The sequence below is a fragment of the Catharus ustulatus genome, chromosome 10, assembly GCF_009819885.2.
Source record: "Catharus ustulatus isolate bCatUst1 chromosome 10, bCatUst1.pri.v2, whole genome shotgun sequence".
Lineage (NCBI taxonomy): Eukaryota > Metazoa > Chordata > Aves > Passeriformes > Turdidae > Catharus > Catharus ustulatus.
Window position 1 is genome coordinate 14,975,710 of NC_046230.1, and position 23,066 is coordinate 14,998,775.

Below are 23,066 nucleotides of genomic sequence, written 5' to 3' on the forward strand. Positions count from 1 at the left end.
TATGTCTTGCTTTATTTTTTTCGCTGCTATAAGTCATAAAGGTAAGAAAACAGAGATTGGTGTGAGAAGCTGGTGTGAAGATGTAGTTTTCTCAGGTGGTCTTCAGTATAATGGTTAAAAAGGGGGGACAGTCATTCACTAAGCCATTCAGGACGTACCATCAACCTGTGTAACCCTCCCGTGTTTTCCATATACATGAATGCTGTGTTTGTTGATCAGTCTCCTCATGAAGCCCCTTCTCCATAGCTGAGGTCTGTTGGTTATGACTCTCCACCAAGGTGTCAGAGGTAGCTAAGGCTGCTCTTCTCATCTGTAGACTGATGTACATGACCTGCACTCGTCTGAGCAAGGGAAGGAAATGGGACAAAGCCTCTCACCATAGAAGGCCACTTCTGTCAACACTGTTGTCAACAAAGAGTAAAGAATAAATACTCTGGATTGCTGTCAGCACTCCAGATCACAGGCTGTGGTGTAGGGACCATATTTATTTATGAGAATGTTTGAAGAATCAATGCGTAGGTTAGGCTATGCAAACTGGTTTCTTTAATGGTCTGCTTTAAAGCAGGTGTCACAAGAGGCTCTGAAACACTTAAAATATAGCATGACTGGAAATATTCAAAGGAGAAAAGTTGCCTATCTTTTTTTTCTACTCAAGTTATGATGAGTGGTGGTTTGCTGGACTGTCCTCTATATTAGTTAATCTGTGAGCCAAGACCAGAACACTACTCTTGCCCAAAAAATGTTGGCATTTTGTCTTGGGAATCACTTTTTGCAGGATCAAGAATGGGAACTGGGAGTCTTATTGATGTAATTTTTTCCATTCCTCTTTCCTATCCATTTTCACCTACTATTAAATGCTGTCTCCTAAGGATTAAAAGAGCTAGAAGTGTAGATCTGTTACCTAGATTTCAAGATGCTCTGTCTCATTAAAGTTTCAGTGACTTCCAGCAGGATGTGGTTGGGAAGGCTTTTTGTTGGTCCTATCCCTGTGCTCTCAGCTACACATCCAATTCTGCTTCCTTGGACTCAGTCAATGTCTGTGAAGAATCGATGAATTTTAAGAATTCCCTCAACTTGCATGGACTTTAATGCTGAGGAAATTTTCGATAACTTACAGTCAAGTGTGATTTTAGGCAATCTTTTTATTGACTTAGAAGGAGGATCAGTGCTACTCAGTGTTGTAAAAATAGAGCTACTCAATCTTCAGAGCTGTCAGTCAATCCCTTGTAACCAGTACTGTATTCATTTTATAAAATCAAAGAACTAGAGGAATTAAGTTGCTATGAAAAAAATCTAAATGTCCTTTCCTAGGCTATGGACTATGCCTGCTTTGGTTCCCTGCATCCATCTTTTAACTAGGGATTTATTTCACTGATAGATTGTATTCCTGGTCTTGGGCTGCTGCTCAGGAGGCAGCCTGCTACAGGGATTCTGCTGCTCGGATTGTTTATTCAAGGGAGTGTATTGTGCCCAGACAACTTGCTCATTTCAGAATCCAGTTTCTGCACAGAAAATGACATGCAAATGAATTGAAAGTGGTTTAAAGAAATGTGCATACATTGTGCAGTGACCCACAACCCCAGTGATTATATGTACTTCATGATATGCTGGTTCAGTAGTTTGCAAGTCAGTGAAGGGAATGAGAGAAACATCCCTGTTGAAAAGAGGTACAGTTGTATTTGGAGATGGTACAGTGCTAGGGGATCTCCCCTTACCTCTTTAAACATTACCTTGTCTTATGACTATGGGGAGTAACTGTCAAAATACTTGCAATTTACAGAGTATTTTCATCTATAGTACTCAACAAGCTCTATTGAATGGAGAGGATCCTTCCCATTTTACAGAAGGTGGGACCAGCTCCAGCTATGGAGCAGTTCCTGACACAGAGACCTAATTCCCAATGCTGGGACCAGCACAGCACACTTTGGGCTCTGCTGCCTCTGAGCTCAGGATGCAGCACTGGTGGAGCTGTAGCTTGTACATTACACAAATACAGCTCTGATGGAGGTTCATGTTCCCTTTGCTCTTTGCTTCTGTAAAGTACCTGTGTGAGCTTACATCTATTAAATAAGCTGTTTAATACATGTTTTAATATGTGACTCAAACAATGCTATAACTAAAATATTCAGTAAAGACGTGGGTGAGCACTTTGTGCTCCACTTTGCAGCCTGTGTGAAGTGAGAGTGACACACTCCTGCTCTCATATGAAAAGGGAGAATTTGCACCCCAGAGCAGCTGAGTCTCGCATACTGGGCATGAGTATTCAAAGGTTTTGGCAAGCTATGGGGAACCAGATCCATGCAGGGATATCTTGTATAATCAAAGCTATGTGCTGCTGGGGAAAACAGACTGCAGAAACATCTCATTTGTTGGTTGCAATAGGGATTGTGTTGTAAAATGAGGACTAATTTTGTCTGTCTTTTCAATGGGCAAAGGCAGCTGTCTCACATGCACACTGTGTTCTTTTAGAGCTCTTGGATGTGTTTTGCTCCAAGATGACTTACTAGTTTAAGATAGGCCAAGTAAGGACACTGAGTGCTGTGGACTAAACTGAACATTTGGACACATGGGCTTAATCCCATTATTGTGAATTAATACAGGTAATTTGCTGGAATTGTACGTCTATAATTTATATATTTTGCTCTCAACCATAGTGACTTGATAGAGGATTCAAAAGAAATTACTGTATGGAATGGTTTGTTGGTGCAGGTTCAAGAGGTGGATTCCTCAGGGACTGATGGAGCCAAGAGTTGCATGCAGAAGACAAGACAAGCAGCTCTCTCCATATGACTTCCCCGCCAACAAAGACTTGAACCAAGTACTTTTCATCCCCTTTGTGTTTGAATTAAAGCGTTCAAGCATGTCCCTTCTTCAGCTGTTTTATAGCTGTCTGAAAAGCCTGGGCTGGTGGGTCCAGCTTGTTTGTGAAAGCTGTCACTGTTGCTTCACCAGTCGTGTTCTCAGGCAGAGCACACCCCAGAGAGCTGGGGCAGAGGTGGCCTTCCATCATGCCATGGCCACTGAGCAGGAAAGCTGAGCAGTTTGGCAGCCTTGCACAAAGGGAAACAGGCTAGAGCATCAGGCACAATATCTGTAGAGATTGCTAGAAATTTTATCCAAGTGAAGCCACTGCAAGGGTCTCATTATTTGGGGAAATCATGTTTGAATTGAGGCAGCTTTGGGTCAGGCAATGCCAGGTACTGTGTAGCTTTGTCTCAGTCCCCTCAGATGTTGTTTTTAAAGATGAGTTACCAGCTCAGAATGCAGAGCTCATTCGCAAACAGGTTTTTCACCCCAGGAAAAAAAAAAAAGTGATTTTTTAATTTTTTTTTTTCCCTGTCTGGTACATATTTTGTGCTCTTCCAGGGAAAGGATGCTTTTCCATAAGGATATATAAAGACTTCTTCCAAAGTGAAGGAAATGGCTTGCACATAGGAAAAAAGCAGTAATTTAAACCATGTTTTCCCTTTGCAGTATTTCTCATTTTGAATAATAAATAGAGATTTGGAACTTGAAATATATGAATATAGATATTTTTGTAGCACTATAAGTAAAATGCAAGAGCAACTTTAGTTGAAGGACATAGAAGGACTTTGTTCATTCAGAGATTCATTTAAAACATTTGAGAAGTCTGTCATCTGCAAGCTGTTAAATTCCCCGACTTAAATCCTGAAGTCCTTTCTGATTTCATGCAGGGTGAAAATGATTGAAGCTTAGGGTAAAAACCACCTTCTTAGCTCATAGGCCTTGCCTGATTTTGTGGAGTGGTGCATCTCAGAACAGCTGTTAATACCTGTCCAACCTGTGGAATTTGTGCACTTTGTTGCTACTGTTGGAATGCTGGCTGCATTGCCCAGGGCACAGCTGCTCCCTGCAGGAGAATTCCATCTGGATCCCAGCTCTTCTGTCTAACTGTGTCCACGTGTGTCTGGGTGTGTGCCCAAGACAAGGGGGTCCATTGCATTCTTCTGCCTGCTCCTCTGCAGAATTTGGTGCTGTGTCCTGCATCTAAGAAGTGGCTGATGGGAATAGAAATGGCTGGAAATGTGGCATCACCTGGACAGCAAGAGCTTGTGGAAGTGCTAGCTGGGACAAGGGCATGGATGCCAAGTCTCCAGCCAGACCTGAGCCTGGATAACACCAAGGGGAAGGACGCAGCCCTGAGGGCATGTGTCCTCCTTGGTTGGGGCTGTAAGCTCCTTCTGCACCACTCATGCTAATGGGAATGTCCACATAATCAGGGAGGAGAAAGAGGCTCCCTCCTGCTTATGACAGCTCAGCAGAGGGGTTTCATTTTATCCAGATGATCCCTGGGGGTGTTATTGCAGTCACTCGTGACTTGCAGATGTGGTGGATGTCACAGCACATGGCTGGGGCTCAGGTAGCAACCTCTAGCTCTCAGTCTCTAAAATCTGGGAAAGAGCTGCAGGTTTCTGGCTTTCTCCAGAGCATGGAAAACTCAGCTGCCAGCCTGCTTCCCAGCACAGCTTATGGGCAAGCATGTCAGTCAGTAAGCACTTCGTGCTAGTTCTGGACTAAGTATGGTTGATGCCAAGAAAATCCATGGAAGTCATCCAAGCTCTGAGAGGGATGGATATCTTCTGTCCCCATGGCCTCAGGGGTAGCTGTGTTTGTGAGAGCAGTGGAAATCATTAGCCAGCAGAGGCTCACCATTAGATCAATACAAATGATTGATTCCCTCATCACCAGCCAAACGGGAGAGTCAGGACAAAAAGTGGCTCGTGAGTGATTATTTTCCTTCTCCGTAACAGATCTATATAAATCAATTTATTGTTGACTGATAAAACTGCTGGGGAGGGGGAAGTGAAGGTACAATTTCATTTAGAGGATTATGATATGTTTTTTTTCCTTTCATTCTTCTAAATAAAATGTTCCTTTGAAATATAAACCCAAAAACTCGAGTTCCAAAAAAAAAACAAAAAAAAAACAACAAACCAAAATGGAGACAAGGTTTTCTTTCTTCCTTCCTTCCTTGCTTTGCTGAATTCAACACAAATTTAGAAAATTATAGTAGACCAGATACTAAATATTTTAACAGATAAGTTACCTATTAACCAAAACAATCACCAGCTTGACTTGGGCAGTGAGGAGAGCAGAGCTGCCATGGCTGTTTGAGAGACAAACATAATCATGAGTCTCACTGTGGTGGATGGCAAGTGCAGATGCAGTTGGGCTTATCTGCTTTCCTTTCTCCCCCTCCCAAAACAGGAATACCATGAACCACAGTGGCCAGGTAGGCATTTGTTTCATCCCTCTGACATTTGCCTCATTTGATCTATCCTGAACAGTCATGGGCACATGACTTCTGAGATTTTTCTATTCCTGCACAGTTGAAACCAAGCTGTGATTTGTTATTATTAAATCAAAGGTAGAATTTTATCAAGGAAAACGTGTCAGAGATTGACATCCCTTTCATATTTGCAAGCTTCATGGCTTGGCAGAAGATGACCAAGAACATAGACAAGAACAGGTCAGAGAAAGCAGCTTCAAAGAACTAACTTTAAAATGAAGAACTAATCATTGAACACAGATACATTTCCATACGCTCCGTGTGCTGTCATAGTGTCACTGCCACGACTGCATTATTGTTGTGTCTTGATCTTGGAAATGTCTTGAGAAGTGACCTGTTCTGAAGTCATCTACTCCGTGCCTGGGCTGCACTTGCTGCAGTCTGTCAGGGAGCAGTACCTTTGTACTCCTGTTTAATACGGGGTTTATCTCTATTCCCCAGCTAACACAAGGTTCTTCATGCTAATGCATTATCCCTTCTGAGCATGGAGTAAGCTACTACACCTATTGTTTTATCTTTGCTGTCTTCTGACATGTAGCAGAATCCTGAAATAACTCGGCCTTTCCAGAGGCTGGTTTTACTTTGCATCTCTATTAAAAGCTGTAGGAGAACCATGATGCACTCATGGGTGCCTCTCATCCAGCTTGCAGGAGCAGGAGTTTTGTGCTTTGAGAGAGTCAATGCAGAGACTGAGTTTGTGCAGCACGGTCACAGGGCTGTACAGCTACAGCTTCAGCTTCTTAACAGTGCCTCTGAAAATAGCAGCTACAACACATTTCTATTTAAATGGTGAAGCAGAAGGCATCTTTCTTGAGAGCTGTGGAACACGACTGTGGGATTCACTGTTCAGGCAGACCACTCACTTTGGCTTTTCCAGCCCCCACGCTGCAGCTCAGACAAATAACTGTGCTTGTTCCAAGCACTGGAATGAGGCTTTCTGACACCCTGATGGAGCTGACATGGCTGCTGAGAAAATGCACCTGGATGCAAGCTGGCACTTGTCAAACCTCTTTTTTGTCCTATGTATTCATTCCAGAATGCTCTGTCTAAAGGTAACAGAGGGACAAAATAAGGTGGTGACCTGAGTCCTGAGCCTTTCCAGTCTTCTGGGAGGTGCTGCTGTCTGGTGTTGGTGTGATGAGGCTCCATGCAGCAGCTCTGGGTATTTCTGCTCTGCCCTTTCCGTGTGGAGTGGGCTGCACCAGGAGATGAAGGTTAATGCTGGAACTAGCAGCATCATGGAAGGGGTCTGTGCAGATGTGTTGCTGCATCTGCTCTGTGGCTTTGGGTTTGTCATGAGGAGGTGACTGTTCTGCTCTGCTGGGGTACCCACTGAGGAGATCCTGCTTGAGGTTCTGTAGCTGTAGGCAGGGCTCTGACTTTGGAAGATTGTTGAGTTTTGTGCTCAATAGCAAGGAGGGAGATAGCAGGAGCTTCTTGGCAGCATGTGGACCTGTTGTACCTGAAGGTTTGTGTGGGAGGTGGAATTTTGTGCAATCCAGTCTGACTTGCATCAGTGCCCCCTCCTCCTTCAGTGTTACTGAGCACAAAAACAAACTCGATTTCCAAGGTGCTTGGCTGGCACTGCCATGTTCCTGAAGAGAAACCCTCAGCTGTGGACCTCTGGCACTTCACTGGCCAGAAGGTGGGCAGCTGTTGTGCAAGGAGAGAAGCAGTTATGCTGTCACCTGCTTGTGTTCCCTGTCTTTCTTCCTGGGACCTTTTCAGCACAATAGTTCTTTTTTTGGACTGTGCTACGTCATTGAGAGATGTCAGAAAATGGCTGGTTGCCTCTCATGGTGGGGCTGTACATGGTGCTGGATGAAGATCCAGGGCTAGATACAACCACTACAGTGGCGGAGGGCACAGAGCTTCTCTCACATCCCACAGCAGCACCTACGGACTGCTCTGGGCACTCCCGTCTCACCTTCCCTCCAGCAGCCTGCTCTGTTAAGGGTGTGTGTAACATCCAGTGGACTGCTACATGCTGTGAACTGGCAAAGTAACCACAGAGAGGCAATGTAATTCTGTTACTTGTGCTTCTTCTCCAGCTGAAACCAGATTGCAGTTATGATAAAATCCCCCTGAAATGTTATTTTCTTGAGATACTTAAGCATTTTGGATTTAAATGAAAGAAGAAAAGAGAGGTCTTGGGGTTAATAGAACATGCTCACTTAATTGTTATTTATCTAGAATAGCATAGTTGGCTGTCTCCTCCCCTTGCTGGCTGCACTGATAGTTTCTTTGCTTAGCAGTTACCACCCATGTTGCCTGAGCTGCCAAATAAATACATTTCATTCATTCCCCAAAGCAAAACTGTTTGCAAAAGGTCAAGTGGATGGGTCTGGTGCAAATGAAGCCAGGCTGCAAAAAGCCAGTCCACATTTTCCAGAACACTGAGAAACAGTAGAAAATAGCAAAAAGACGGCTGCTTTTGGCTTCCAGTGCCCAGCTTAGGGTTGGATTCCTGAAGGGTTCCCGGGGGACTTGGAGGCACTGGGCTGCAGGAGATGCAGGGATCAGATGCTGGCAGGTGAGGGGCTTGGACCATCCACCCGCTCTGTGGCTGGTGGTTTTCCTGGCACAGCTCCTGTAACTGGAGCTGGGGTGAGTCACTGGCTGCCTCTGGTATCGATCTGCAGCTGTCCCTGCAGTCATTCTGTGGTGATCAGCATCACACTCTCGCGGGGGCTGTCTGTCTAAAAGGGCTGGCAGAGCGTGTGGTGGAACCAGTAATTCTCTGCTGGCTTTTGCAGCGAGGTGTGGTGCTCATCAGTATGGGCTCTGCCTGCTGGCAGGCACACGGCATGAGTACTGAAACATTTCTAAACGTTTCTTTTGGCTTTCATTTAATTGCATTCTGTGCCACTCCTACCTTCTTTGCTTCCATTAACATTTCTTCTTCTATTTTTCTTCCTGTTTCTTCTTCTACTCTACTTTCCATTAAAAAATTCTGGGATTTTAGAACTACAGCCCCATAGCAGCTCTTGAATGATTAGCAAGCACCAAGTGAAATTTTAGAGCTTTCTGAGCCCTCCTGGGCAGCCGTGGGGGCAGGAGCTTTGTTCAGAAACCTGTTGGAGAGGCAGATTTTCTGTTTTCACTCCACCTGCACTGTGTCATCCTTGGCACGCACATCCCTGGAGAGGGAGCTCACTGATTTCAGCTCTCTTCTGAGATGGCAGTTGGGTGGCAGGTGAACCTGCCTGTCTCACTGCTGTCCTGATGCCAGAAGTGAGGGACTTGTGCTGAGAGATGAGCAGCAATAAAACATCATTGTTATTTAAAACAGAGCTTTAGATGGAACGAAGTGGATGATGGCTTTCTCACACGTGGGGCGTGCATTTTCACTAGTTTGAAGAAAACCTTTGGCTCTAATAGAAAATTAAAATCATTATGCAGCTTACAAAATGTATGTTTTCAAAAGGAAAGAACTTTGAGTCATATGGTGGAATTTTGGCCATTTTTAGCATGATCTTGCTCTTTGAAGTAAAATGTTTAAGACCAGAATGGCACAAGCAGCACATTTTCATTATGCGTTTGAGTGTTGTATAAGATTTATTGAAATTTAGTAACAGCATAGTTTTGAGTCAAAAATGCTTCCAAACTGCTACAAAAATGCTTAAGCTGCACTAGTGAAATGAGCAAAAAAAATTCTTGTAATACAACCCGACTGATCCAAGCTTTAATTTTTTCCACATCACAGGCTCATTACCTGTTAAATAAAGGAATTTCACATGCTCATCCCATTGGAAAATGCCGTGAGATTGCCTGAGGAATACTGTAGCAAAAGAGTATGTTATCACTTAGGACTATTTACTGCTTGCAGAATGACACTGGGACCCAAAGTTTTCCTGGAGTTGCTATCCAGTGATTATCCAGGGCACTTCTGTGAGCTGGTGTTGGTAGGACCAGGTACCTTCCCTGAGACTGATAACATCTGAAGTGATTAATTTCTCCTCAGTGCTTGTTGGTAGTATGCTCTGTCCATTTTTTCTTTTAATGAATTTCCTTTTCTAGGCATTCAGAGCAGGGTACAAGATTGATGTGGTTGTTGCCATAGTATGTTTTGTTTGTGTGAGGGACTTCTTGGTGTTTCTGCAGTATTTCAGTTCTGCTGGATTGATAGGGGAAGTGAAGAGATTTAGCATCTGAGAATAGCATAAATCCCAGCACTGTGGCAGGCCTGAACAGCAGGGATGGTGTCTGCTCTGTTCACGTGAGTGCTATTAGTGATGAGGTGCCTTGTGTGAGGCACTTCAGGGTGAGGGGAGATGGGGGCTCTATCCTTCAAAAACTCAGAGTACGGAATGTGCTAATACCACCAAGTCATGGTCACCCAGCAGCAGGGCTGGAAGGGACCTCACTGTTGATTAGTCCAACCTCAGTCCTACACTGATTCCAGATGTGCATTCCTTGGAAGGATGTTCTTAAACTTGTGTTTTGCATCCATCCATGGGGCAAATTCTGGGTAGAATGTTCTAATATCCAAACCACATCTTTGTAGGAAACCAGGAAAAATCTGATTAACAATGAAGGAGTTTTGTGTTGTGTGTTGGAGTCAAGAAACCAAAACAAAATCTTTCTAACTGTACACAGGGCAGAGCACTGCCACAACATTCCCCAGGATTTCTGAGCCATCATACAAGTCCTTAGGATGGGTCTGACATGTAGCTCTGTAGGAAACCTCTCTGGGAAGCTGCAGGCCAAGAGGTGCTGCAAGCATGGCAGGAGGGCACAGCTGCTTTTCAGTTTCTCCTCCTGTCAGCTCGAGGCAGCAAAGCAAGCAGCTTCTCCAGACATCCTCTGAGCTCGCCTTTCCACCTCTCTTGGGACAACAGACATGGGAATACACCCCTTCTTCTCTGCTGGGAGCTTTGGGCTCAGCCATCCTGAAAGCTCTGCAAGTGTGGGTGTTCCCATTTGTTAAATCCTCACGCAGCTCTTGAGCCCCCATTGCTGGCACAGGGAAAGTCAGGATTTTACTCCCCATGTTTTCCCTTTGTGGGTGTCAGCTCAGCAGCTGGCACAGCCCCGGGGGCCAGGGAGAACCACACTTGGTTGGTTCATAAGACATGTCTGCACCCAGATGAAATGTGCTCAGTGACTGTGGGCTCACACATAATATTTATGCTATCCTTTGTTTCACTCTTGGTGAATATGCTGTAATTTTGGCTAATTACACAATATGTCAGGAATAATTGCAGGGTGTTCCTCAAAATAAATAATACATTTTGTATGCTCTGCTATCCATACTTATGAGCAAGCTTTAACTTTCAGTAGCCAAGGCACTGACTGTGCTAGAAAATGACAGCTTAGGAGCTGTAGCTACAACTTCTTTTGCATTAAATTTCTCATATTTTTAATTCCTTTACCTGAAAAAGCTTATCCTGCATAAATTCTGGAACAGCCCTACATCTCTTCTGTATGCCTTTTGTTCCTGCCTGGCTTTGGTTTTATCATCAGAGCTCAAGTCAATACAGGTGTAGAAAATTGCTCTTGAAAGGGAAATGTTTTGAAATTTTGTCTGCTGCTAAAACACACTGGATCAACAAAGCAACATAAACCACATCCTGGGGGAGGCAAAGACAAACGTGGCAGTGAACTGTATGAAGAATTGGGTTTTTTTTTAGTTCTGCGGTCAAATAAAAGAAGTTTCTGGGGAGAAGAGGATTCAGACTCAATGGAGTTTTTCATTGTATTTAAAATGAAACTTTGGATTTAATCTCTGGCTCTTTTAACATTTTTTCATTAAATTTCCAAAGAAAATGTCGTGTCAAAAGAAAAAACGAAAACTTGCACGCTTTTCAGATCTCTCTTTTTTTTTCTGTTAGTGAGATAGAGTTTGTACATAGCTTTATCTGCTCTTATTCGGAAGTTTTCAGCAAAATATTCAGCTAGACAGTTTTACTTAGAGGTGGTCAGCAATTCTGTGCCAAAATGCCTGGTGGCAGGTGGGCCATCAGTGCTCATCCCACTGTTTAACCTGCAGTGGTCTTTGGGTTGCTCTTTGGCCCTGCAGTGCTGTGATGGCTGTTTTGTCCTTGGTGTTTGTGCAGGGTGGGTAGCTCATGTGTCATGTGCATTAGTTTGGTGTTTGCCTTCTGGGAAAACTCATCCACAACTTCGTACCTCATTATTTTTGAGCTGTTGACCTTAGGTGGCTGTCACATGGGATCCAGATCTTGGAGAGTGGGTGAGCTGCAGGGTGACTTCTCTACCTTCTAACATCCATAGGCTGTGCTATGGCCATCCACAGAAATGTAGCAGTGATTCCATGTGGCACCCCTAATTTTCAATGCTTTATATGACTAATTTCTCTGCCCCTTACCTCAGACTTGTATTAACATCCCTGTAAAGCTGATTCCCTGGATTTGGGAGGGCCTGGGATGTGCAATCACATCATTTCCACCTAGTCTACGAGTGAGAAATAAGACTTCCCTGGAGGGACTCAGAGCAAAGCAGGCAGTGTGGAGGGGTGCAGGCAGGCAGCTGTGCTCCATGCTGGAGAGCTAATTACTATTGCTCCTGGCAGGCGCCAGCACAGGAAAGGAAATCACTTCTTTGGATGCTCTTTTTGCCTACAAGGTGCCATTCTGCTCTAGTGACTCAGTGATGGTGACAGGAGGCGATTGCTTTGATGGGTGCTGTCATCGGCTTGAGCCCATCTCCCTCTGCGTTAGGGAAATGTCATTTTTGGAGGCATGTCCTTCAAACAGAGAGGCCATCCCTGCCAGCACAGCCTGTTATTACATGTAATGCATCCTGGAATCACCAGTAGTTTCTCTGTAGTTATTAGCCCTGGGTGGAGATTCACGCTTGAGATGAGTAAATACACAAGTGTACCATGCAGCCCTGTCGTCCCAGAGCCATTTCCTTCTCCAAATGAATGCTTTGTAATTGGAGGGTGACACTATCCCTGCAATCATGTTAAACTGAAGCTGGGTATGGCCTTCGTTCTGCATGATTGGAAAGGAGCTGTTTGCTGCCCCCAAAACCATAGCTCTGTGAGCAAATGTTGATGTCAGTAAGTCTGTTTCCATCTCTCCATCCTACTCACAGGCTGGGTGATGTGCCAGTGTATTAAGCCAAATGGCTGCATCTGAACTAAAGGGGCTCATGGCAGCTTTGCAAGGTGAGCTTGGATACCTGGCTTTGCTACAGAGTTCCCTAATGCTTGGGCAGCTCTTGTTACCCACCGTGACTGGATCTACATGCAGGCAGCCTGGGGAGACATCCAGATAAACACAAATGGTCTTGTGTCACTCACTTCCCTTGGCTCTGCAGTTCTTCTGCCCTCTCCCTGCCTGTTACTCAGAATGCTACAGGCAGCACTGCCCAGGCCATCCTGGCCACCTGCTTGTAGGCTTCCTCAAGGAATACGTGTCCTTCAGCTCCAAACAATTTTGCTGAGTTTAGTGACAGAAACTGGAAAATACTGTGACACTGGGAAATAAATGTCTTGCCTCTGCAGTCGCACTTCTGTGCACCGAGTGACTCCTGTGGGAGCTGAAAACATTCAGCACTTTGCAGCAGGATTTCCCACCTCCACACCTGCATGACACAGTTGGAGTGTCCTCCAGGATCCCGGCGTGTGGCTCACGATGCTCCGACCTGCTCCGTGCGTGACTCACTGCAGGTGCAGCCACAGCCAGCCATGTGCAGCGCCTGCTGAACACTTACAGCCACAGTGGCTGCATGGCAGGGTTGCTTGGCCAGGGGAAACACTCTGGGGCTTCAAGGGCAGCAGCTCCTTTCACAGCAGCAAGTGGTGTTATTCCTGAGCTTCCCAGTTTGGGTGGATTCAGTGAAGCATTGTAGTGAGTTGAGCTGTTAAATTTACGTCGATGGTGATGCATTTAATTTCAGACAGTCAAATTAGTTCATCTTAACTCCAAACACCCTGGAGATTTTGGCAGCTCCTGACTGAGAAAATGACCCCAAAATTTATCTCCCTCAGCTTTCCATCCCCGAGTTCTGTGCTGATGCCTGTCACCATAGTAATCTGCATGGAGCTTGCTGATCTTCGTGCCAATTTATTACAAGGCTTCATTAATACTGTACTTCTGAAGGAAGGATTTTGGTGCCCTTCTCTGTCTACAAAATTTGTGTATGTAAAATTTGGCTTATCGAGTATTCTGGAACCCATCCTTTTTAAGGGAGGGGAACTGCGGTTTCTGCAGTGGCACTTAAAATGCGGAGTTAATCTAAGTAAATTAGGAGCAGTTTATGCTCTGACTTGCATGCTGGGCTTGGTGTGCTAAGGATTTGAGTGCTGGTTAGGTGAGTCATAAATCAACCTCCCATTATGACAGCTGCAGCCTGAATGGGGGAAAATAAGAATAATGGAATGTGTAAATTCCAGGCTAAAATGTTTAATTGCAATAAACAAATGTTTGAAGAACATTTAGGTGAAATATGCTCCCGAGATGTATTACAGTTCCTGTGTTTGCAGTCACATCCTCAGCAAAACTGTTGCATGGGCAAGGGAGTCAGCAGCGTGCCGAGGTGGTTCAGAGGAGGCTGGAGATGCTTCTCCCTCACCAGCCCAATGTCCTTTGGAGGTGCCAGAGGGACTGTGCTGGGAGCCTGCTGCTGGCATCTCTCACAGCCTTGCTGTGCTAAGACCAGACAGAGGCACTGAGCTGCAGTGAGAGAGAGCAAACAAATGGGCAAGTCTCCTATGGAAATTCTGCAGTAGGTGCCTTCCTTGTACCTTATTGCAGGTTGCTGTATAGAAAATCCCTGCTTCCCATCTGAGCTTGCAGAGTCCTGTTTTTTGACAGCTCATTGTGCAGACAGCAGTAACTCCAGAAGCTTCAGAGTTTATGCTATAACCCACACTGAGTACCACTGGCACCCAGCATAGTAACTTCTGAAGAAGATTTAGAAGCAGTTCTGCACCAGTAACCTCAAGTGGAGGCTTGCCTGCCAACCAAGAGCATTGCTGTGCATTGCAAGAATCCTTGGAGCCAGTGGCTCAAATCACTCAAAGGTCACTAAGCCCTTCATCTTTCTTAAAAGTTCATTAAAAAGTGGCCCCTCTGAGTTCTGTGCCATTGATATGGAGAATTCAGTTTAACAGACTTTGGTGAGTATGGTTGTGTTGAGTCCTTTTATAATTCCCAGCCCAAGGCAAACTGGGGACTTGCTTGCTGCATCCTTAGGTCATTGTGTTGCTGTAATAAGGGGCATTCTGAGAGTTGCAAGAAATGAGACCATATCAGACTGCCTTCCATAGTGGAGTTGCAGCTGGAAGTCAGTGTTGTATGCTGTTCTTTGCTGCTCCAGAGTTCGGGATTTGGAGCAAATGGAGCTACCCTACAGTGATGATAAGAGAGAAGGGTTCCTCCCTCAGGGGTTTAGTGCTGCTGTTTTGCTGATGGAAATAAGCAGGAGTTGGTGTCCTCAGTGGGGCTTTGCTAAATGCTGCATTGATGCATAACCTCCTAACTCCTCTCTGCATTAAGGGGAGTTATTATACTTCTGTGTTCTCCATTTTGCATTTAAGGGGTGAGTTCCTTATTCACCTCAAATAGGAGAGCTAAATGAAAAGGTCATTAAAGAGTGATATTTCTGTCAGTGCTCTTGCTCTTTTCCCCATAGCACATAGGAAGTATCCTCAGCAATGCCTGCAGCTCTAGGGTGAGGGACATGACTCTGCAGAGTAGCTGATTTAGCCGTGATCCTCTGGCCTTCAGTGCGCGTGCCCCTGGAGATCAAACAAAGTGCATGTGAGCACCCTGCAACTATCATGTCCTTGGCAAGCCCCAGGAGGATGAAGATCACTGTGTAGCTGCATAATAAGGCAGGAAGCACAGCAGCTCATGGTGAACTGAGATGACTTTAAGGCTCAGCAGCAGGACAGCAGAAGTGAATAATGGCAGCATCACATTACCATTTAAGTAGAGACAAGAAGATTAGCAGTCAGATCATGATTTAGTTAGCCTCAGCTGTGCCAGAGGGCTCAGAAAGTTAAAAGCAGGACAGGCAGAAGTGAGTTTGGCCTGTGGTAAAGGGTAACCAAGCAAGATGCCCTTCAGGGGATGTTCAGTGAGATGTCAGTGAGCAACTGCCCTAAGAAGGGTCATTAGGTGGCAACTGTGTCTTCACCGAAAGTGCCCAGTCTAACAGGTGCTGCACACTAGGAGAGTTACAGCTTAGCTCCTGCTCTGTGTTATTGTTCTGATCTGCACTCTCATGTCCCCATTGTGGTGCTTCCTGAGCATGATCTTCCCTTACATCTTCTGGAATTGGCACATTTGAAGAAAGTGAGCTTATTGCATCTGCATAAAGAGAGTCCAGTGAGTTTTCTCCAGTACTCCCCAGCCCTCAACAGCAGCTAAAACAGGGTCTTTAAAGTAAGCATCCTGAAGTATTGCTTATAAAGTAGGGATAAAAATATCCCTTTGCATATTGCATGGGAAACCTGGTAGCATGAGGTCTGCACTGGGAGTAGAAGCTGCATGGAAATCTCTTCAGTCAGTAGTTTGGGATTAAGGCAGCAAGAACATCTTTCTTAAATCCATTCTGAAGTGCTTGATTTTGTGTTTAGAAAGACACTAAGTTGGTGTTGAAGTCTTGTCTATGTTAGCTCAGTTCCATTTCTGCAGGGAAATCTGCTTCTACAGCAGGATAGAAGCACACACAGAGGAGCCTGAGTAGGAGGAATAGGTTTATCTCAAGTGTGTTATGCAGCATTGCACCTTTAAAAACAAGAGGATCTGAGTCCCATTTGCTTTAGAAGGCTGAGGTTAGAGAGTAGGTTTAAGTTTGATTTGTGATAAATTCTAAGAATTATAGAAAGAAAATGCTTATAGCAGGATTTTTGCTTATCTGTGCTTCATTTTTCCCTTTATTTTATGATTTGCTTCTTTCTCTTACTGAATATAGCCTGGAGCAGTATCACTGAGGGAAGTATAGACAAAAGTATTGCTGTTGTGTGGTTTTATTGTATTTTTTCCCCCTGGTACTCCAATAAGCACTGTCAATAATGTCTGCTGGGAAGGGTGGTTCTCTTTTTATTGCAAACCTGGAAAGTTCTCAGTCTATTTAATTGTCTTTCTGTTCTGACTTCACCAGGGTGTCTCAGCATCCTTAAGTGACAAGGAGACTTACAGAGGTTTAGAGGATTTTTTCTATAAACTGAGGTTTTCAGCACAAATGCTGCAGCATAAGGGTTAACAGTGCTGGAAGACTGATAAAATTGCTCTGTAGATGGCAAGAAGTGATGTTAAAATACATAATTTGACAAAAGTAGGTCTCTTAAAAGTCATGTGCAGCATTTTACCTCTGGGCTAGCAGTAAAATTCCTGTCCTGTGATTATACAATTTTCTCTTCAGGTTCCATACTGAGAGGGGAAGATGGGTAAATCATTGCTCCTTGTTAAAAGTTGCCTTCACCTAAAATTTTGTCTGTAGACCTCCAGCCATGCTGCTTACTGTATGAATGGTAAATCCCAGTACCTCACTTTATGCCCAGACATAAGACAAGAGGTTCCCTGGTGGGAAGCAGCTACTCCAGCAGCTGTTATCACCTGTGCACCTGCTTGTGTTTGAGCTGCTTCCTTTGCAGGTACTGGAGAGATACTGGTGGGTTTGGGACCCTGTGGACCTGGCCTGGCCAGCCTGTGGGGGCTTGGGATGCCAAGAGGGATCGGTTCAGGTGGGGAGATGGCTGTACTGTGTGAGACAAATCATCCATTGCTCAGACAGCTCCCCATCCCTCCTTGTGTCAGAGGAGAGAACTCGGTGCTGGCTGTGCACCTCCCTGCACTGCTTCTGGGTTTAGTTCAGGTAGCTAAAGGTACCCAAAGGTGCAGCTTCTCACCAGCATTTCTCTGCTGTAGAAAAGGACAAGAAGAATCCAGGGAAGGAGAGACCTGTATGTCTCCAAAATGCTCTCTGATCCTTCAGCATCTGGAGGAGGCTTTTTTTTTCTACAGGGCATCCTAAGTGAGTGTGGGCAGGGATGTTCCTGCAGAAGAGGATCTGTGCACCGAGGAGAGACAGGAGCTCTGCTGCTTTCAGACTATTAGGGCCAGGGGGAATGGGGGTTTGGGTATGGCTGAGAACTCTCTGCTTCACTCCCTTTGAGTTTTACTTCTGAGTTTGGGTGTGGGCCTCTGCATTCAACAAAATCAGGTCACATAGCACAAGATTTCCCCTCCAAATTGTCCCTAGGTAGGCAATGACTCAGAAAAGGCTGGCATTATGAAGAGGGCAGTTGTTAAAGCTGACCAGGTGTCAGTCAGGTCAGTAACAGAAAGGAACCCTGGGGTTTACCCTGTATTTCCTATGGTGATACAGCCCCCTGGTGCAAGTGTTTGCATCTATAGAAATGATGCAAGGAAACCTCAGGGGATCTTGAGTGCTATTCTGTTAAACTCTGAAAATGTCGTAAGTTATTAATAATAAGCTGATCTGTTAAGTGTTTTTCTTGGTAGGCTATTTAGTAAAACTGGGAGAGATTCCTGTTCCAAAATTATTTGCATGGTTGAAATATAGTTTGCGTCCCTAAGAAGGAGAAAAAATGCTAGTCTAATTCTGTCCTGTAGCTAAGTTATCTTCTGAAGAAAAGAGATATGGTCAGGGTTGTTTTCTCTCCCTGCTCCTCTTCAGAGAGCTTTAAGACAAGACCTCCCCACTTCTCCAGCACACAGAAAGCCTCAGACTGCAGGAGCGTCTTCTAAATCTCTCCTTCTGGGAGCTCTTCCATTTCATTCAAAGTACTTAAACATTAAAATTTAACCAGCGAGTAAAATTGAGGCTAAGATTCATTCAGGGACTCAAATGTAGGTGTCTCATAACAAAGAGTGCCTATTAGTGCCTTTACTATTGTGGTATTAGATAAATGGGTGAAGGGGACAGACTTGAGAAGGGTGGTGCAGGCATTTGTGGCTGAGAATGCAGCTTTTCATTTCCTCTAGCTTCGATGTGCTTTTCTAACAAAAAGCAAGTTAAATCAAGCTTCTGCATTCAACAAAATAGGTAATTCATTTAGATAAGAGTGAGCTAAATGTTTCTAGGTGTCATTTTCACATATGTTGGCTTGACCAGCATTAGCTCTTAGTAGATGACCAGTCCAATTGTACTTATTTACTGTCCCAGCACTGAGTCTTGTTGGGAGAAAGCCTGACTGCAGCCTACAGCACTCACTGCACTGAAATCACTTCTTTTTAAAGGTAGCATAGAAATCATCTGATCTGATTTATTCAGTGGCTTTTGTGGCTGTGAGAAGTACCTGACTCTCCTCTGGCTAGTGTAGGGATTGCTGAAACTGAAATCCTTTGCACCTGCAGCCTGTCTGCATCTAAGATCCCTGCTGCTGCTGCTGGCAGTGCAGGAGAGCAGGGTGAGGGTTCCCCAAAGGGGAGTCGTGCAGTGATGCAGCGAGAGCAGGGCTCTGCATGGGAACGTTAACACACAACGTGACCACGGTTATGTAACAACCATGGCTTATTAAACAGCCTCACTAGAGGCATGAAAGGCAGGAGCCTGATGATATTTTGGTATGCTACGCTGGATTCTTTCCTGTCCATTGAGCCAGCAATAATTGGGTCTTATTTATTTACTTTTGGTGGGTGGTCACATAAAACCACAACCTCCTGTCACACAAGGGAGGATCTCCTCCACCCAGCGAGCGTCTGCTCACATGCAGTCAGCTCGCTTGCGTTCCAGCAGCAATGCCTGTGACAAATTTTAAGACTTGCATGATTACAATTGGATTTGTTTTTCACCACTTAGTTTGTGGTGATTGGTAGGAGGATGAGGAGACAGGTGGTAAAGCTGCACACCTCTGTCATGTGAAGTTCAAATTGGTTTTGTTTTTTTTTTCAAGTTTTCCTTTTACCCTTCAGGAGGAAGGTATAAAATGTTGTAGAGGCAGTAGGGAAGATCCAGCCAGGGCATGGCTGGCTCATGCTGCACAGCAGCTGGGAAAGGTCCCTGTTGGAGACAGAGATTCTAATCTGCCAGAGTGTGTGGCACATGTTTTAGGAGGGAGGGAACATGCAGGATTTTAAAACAGGTGGTCTGTTTTATTTTTACCATTATGGTGGCCCATAAATGCTTCAGAGGTCAGTTTTAGAAATGTCTCTGTTCCTTTCCAAATTTTTCTCCCCAAGTCCCATAGAGTTGGACTCACATGCAGCCCTAATTTGGCACTCAGTTGCTCTGGGTTTACACCACTGTCATACCAGTGATTTAAGTAGCTTTTCATTGGCATAAAACTGACACTGCATGATAGTGACTCAACCATACAAAAAGCAAGGTGGTTGGCTTCACAAGCAGAATAAGAAACAATGGGCACATTCTTTGCAACACTGCTAGCAAATGCTCTTCTGAACAAGTGGCATATTCTAAACACATCAACTGTCTAAATACTTCCATTTGGTAGGTAACTTTCAGAGAATTGATGTTCCATAATCTGCTTCTACTGCACCAAGTATGCATTTCATTTTACTTGCTCATCTGATCTCAATTGTATTTGCCTGTATGTCTGTGTATTATATATGAATATTTTACAGCCATGCTTGAAAGGAATCACTGAAAGCAGTCTTACCTGCCAGACACTTCTGCATTACTCAGGGCTTAACGGGGGACAAGCAAATTGGGTCTTGTGCTACTCGGTATATCTGGTAATAATTATTATTTTTATTTTGCAGAACCCCAGCTGAAAGGAATTGTGACAAGGTTATTCAGCCAGCAGGAATACTTCCTGCAGATGCACCCAGATGGTACAATTGATGGGACCAAGGACGAAAACAGTGACTACAGTAAGAAAAATTAGCCTGTTTTGCAACCCAATTACAATCAAATGCATCACCTAGTGGGTCTCACTTGTGCAGCTTCATTTTTGAAAAGATCAAATTAGGAGGAAAACAGCTGTTTTCTGCACATTTTTTTCTCTCTCTCCGTCCCCTTTAAATCCTGCCAGTATAATTTCATATGTTTCCTCTCTGATCTTCTTCCCTCCTGCCCCGATTCTGTAACTGCCATCTGGGTGGGGTGGAGAATAAAACCCATGATTTGAATTGCTGCCAGAAGAGAAAGGAGATTATATTTATACACATGCCACGTGGGTAAAGGATACGGGGAATTCTCTCTCCAAGGAGAAGAGGAGAAAATCGTTTTCACTATTTTAGCCTCAAAAAATTCAGCAAGCATCAGGAATTTCTAGGCTGGAGAAGAGCAGCTGTTCACTGAAGTCTCGTGCTTTGAGGCTGGTGTAAAGGCTGAGGGTATCAAATGACCTTGTCAGAGAAGGTCATCTTCCAAAACCGTGTTCCAAGGGGTTGGATTTGTACAACAAAGGGCAGCAGTTTAAAAACCATGGCCATGTGCAGGAGCCATACTGGTTTAAATGCACGCAAAGCAGTAGTCAGTCTTCCTTTTGAAAAGGAAGTTGTTTTGTCAATGCCAAAGCTTTTCAAAAGGTTAAAAAAGGTATAGAATATTTTCTGCAGCATCTCTGCATTTCATAGGCATCAGAGTGCCTATGAGGGCCTATGCCCTGAGTGGGCAGTTAAGCTCAGATCCTTACTGCACAAATTACATCAACAGAGTAGGACTCAAGTCTTGCTTTTTCTCATCTGTGCTGGTTTGGAGCTCCCTGTACCACTGCTAGAGGGGTATTTAACCTGGCCAGCTTGGACTTTGGCTTCCCAATCATTATTGTAGGTGAACAAAAGTGGTTGATGGAAACAAACTTCATGTGTTTTGTGAAAGAAAGAGCCTGCGTGATTTGCAGCCAAGTTTTGGTCTAATTCAAGCATGGTCCTAGCTGGATTGAGGGTGGCATTCCTCCAGGAAGGCAGGGCCTGGGCTGCAGGTTGAGGGGTGTCTGTAGGTGTGCAGCCCATGTAGCAGGGCATTGACATTGTCCTGTGAAGGTGCACTTGGACAGGGAGCCAGGTGGCTGCAGCCCCACATCCCTGGTGTTTACCCCATCCCCAGGGAGCTGAAGGGTGCTGTAGCAGGAGCATGGTGTGTTCTGGGGCTGCTCTGCTGCAGGCAGCTCAGGGCTGGGGGTCTGTACAGGAGAGAGAAGTTGTGGGAAGAGGGTGATGAAATTGCAGGTGGTTGGCAGAGCCCTTGTGGAATGACCCAAGAGGCTGCATCCACAGAAATGTGGCCTGTATCAAATGCAAATGTCAGGATTTAGTCCTTTTTCATACACTGATATTGAACAAATTAAATACTGCCAATTGTAGTAAGACAATTTCTGATTTATGTGTGGAGCAGGAGAGTCTGTGGACTTATACACACACACACTTCTACACTCAGAGACTCTGGTCTCCTTCAAGAAGAGTCTGGCCTTGAGATACTCTCAGACAGACACCAACACGTGGGGTGAATTCTGTGGGCTGTGTTAGGTGCTTTTTCTTAAAGGAAGAAAACCTGGGGTGTTCTTAAGCTGCAGAAAATCCCGTTGGAGGCCTATTTGTCAAAAACATGGGAAGATATGCTGGAGATGACAGGAATTCATTGCCCTCATCTATCACGGAGGACTGAACAACAAAGTAATGGGCTTAAATGGGAGAAGGAATGAATTTAGGTAAACAGCAGAGTAATGTAAGAGCAGTTCTGCAATATTTCAGACTGACAGGGGAGCTGAGGGAAGCTGCTGCACCCTCAGTGGTTGCAGGGGAACCTCCTGAGTTCTCATGGCTGAGGTTGGGCCCCAGTTGCCCAAAGAGCTGCGATTTATATATCCTCCCAGAAATGTCAGAGATGAATTTGGCCAGGGGCTGAGTACTTGAGAGCTGCTTCCACCCAGTCTTCTTAACTTGGAGTAGATGGGCTGAAGTACACTTCTAGAGTGTAAGTTTGTCTGGTGAGATGGCAGCCCTGCCTCAGCAGCTTGGTGGGACAGGAGACATCTCACTGAAGTGTCCCAAGCCACTGGATCAAAGTCCGGGACTATGCTGGAAAGTTTAGGCAAGTTTTTGAGAGAAGATCGAGACCAAAGAATTCCCCATCTTCTGATCTCAGGGGATCTCAAAAGAGGGAAAGAATCCAACCTGATAATATTTGGTTCCTGAAAATGAAATTAGGACTGTGCTTTATTCAATTTTATATAGCTTTTTACCACATGGCCTTGTCCATAAATCTTCAGTTTGAATGAACATTTTAGAATATATAAAGCTTCCAGTTACAGCTTCAAAACGAAATCACATTTTGCACTTTGGGAGTGCTTTTTTTTCTTTTCTCTTCCTCCAAAAAAAATCACAAATTTTGACCAGAAGAAAGTCAAAAGTTGCTTCTCTAAGTGAACAGCTTACAGATTTGCTTCACTGCAGTTTTCTGTTTTGAATGCTTCTCCAGAAGATTCCTGACCAGCCAGTCAGAAGTGTGTGCAAAGTAAATCTCATCAAAGACTAGATAAATAATATTTTCCCATCCTTGAAGAGGGATTGGTTAACTTGCATCCACAGCAGGGAAGGGCACTGTAGAGGGCCACAAGAGGATCCTTCCCACCCTAGATGACCATCTATTCTCCATGCAGGAGTCATCTTGGCACAGTTAAACAGCTGGTGAACACCATGTTCCATACATTGCTTTGTGTTCTGTATCCCCACACTGATTATTCAAATTAGCATTGTGAAAGGATGCATAATTTTCATGGAATATGTTAGATTGGTTTACTTTGGCAAAATGAACCTTTAAAATGAGACACGCCGTGTCCCTCAGATACATCTGATGGAATTAAAAGTTCTAATAAAAACCTAGTTATTTATACAAGAGGAACTGC

The 23,066-nt window shown here is 44.6% G+C and overlaps 1 protein-coding gene across 3 annotated transcripts in view; it reads left to right on the forward strand.

Moving 5' to 3' along the window:
- Window positions 1-23,066, forward strand: part of FGF12 (fibroblast growth factor 12) — a 218,459-nt gene that overhangs the window by 122,585 nt on the left and 72,808 nt on the right. For all 3 annotated transcript variants that reach the window (XM_033068850.2, XM_033068851.2, XM_033068849.2), the window contains one exon: window positions 19,978-20,088. In XM_033068850.2, the coding sequence (XP_032924741.1) occupies window positions 19,978-20,088 (111 nt within the window). The remainder of the gene's footprint in view (window positions 1-19,977; window positions 20,089-23,066) is intronic.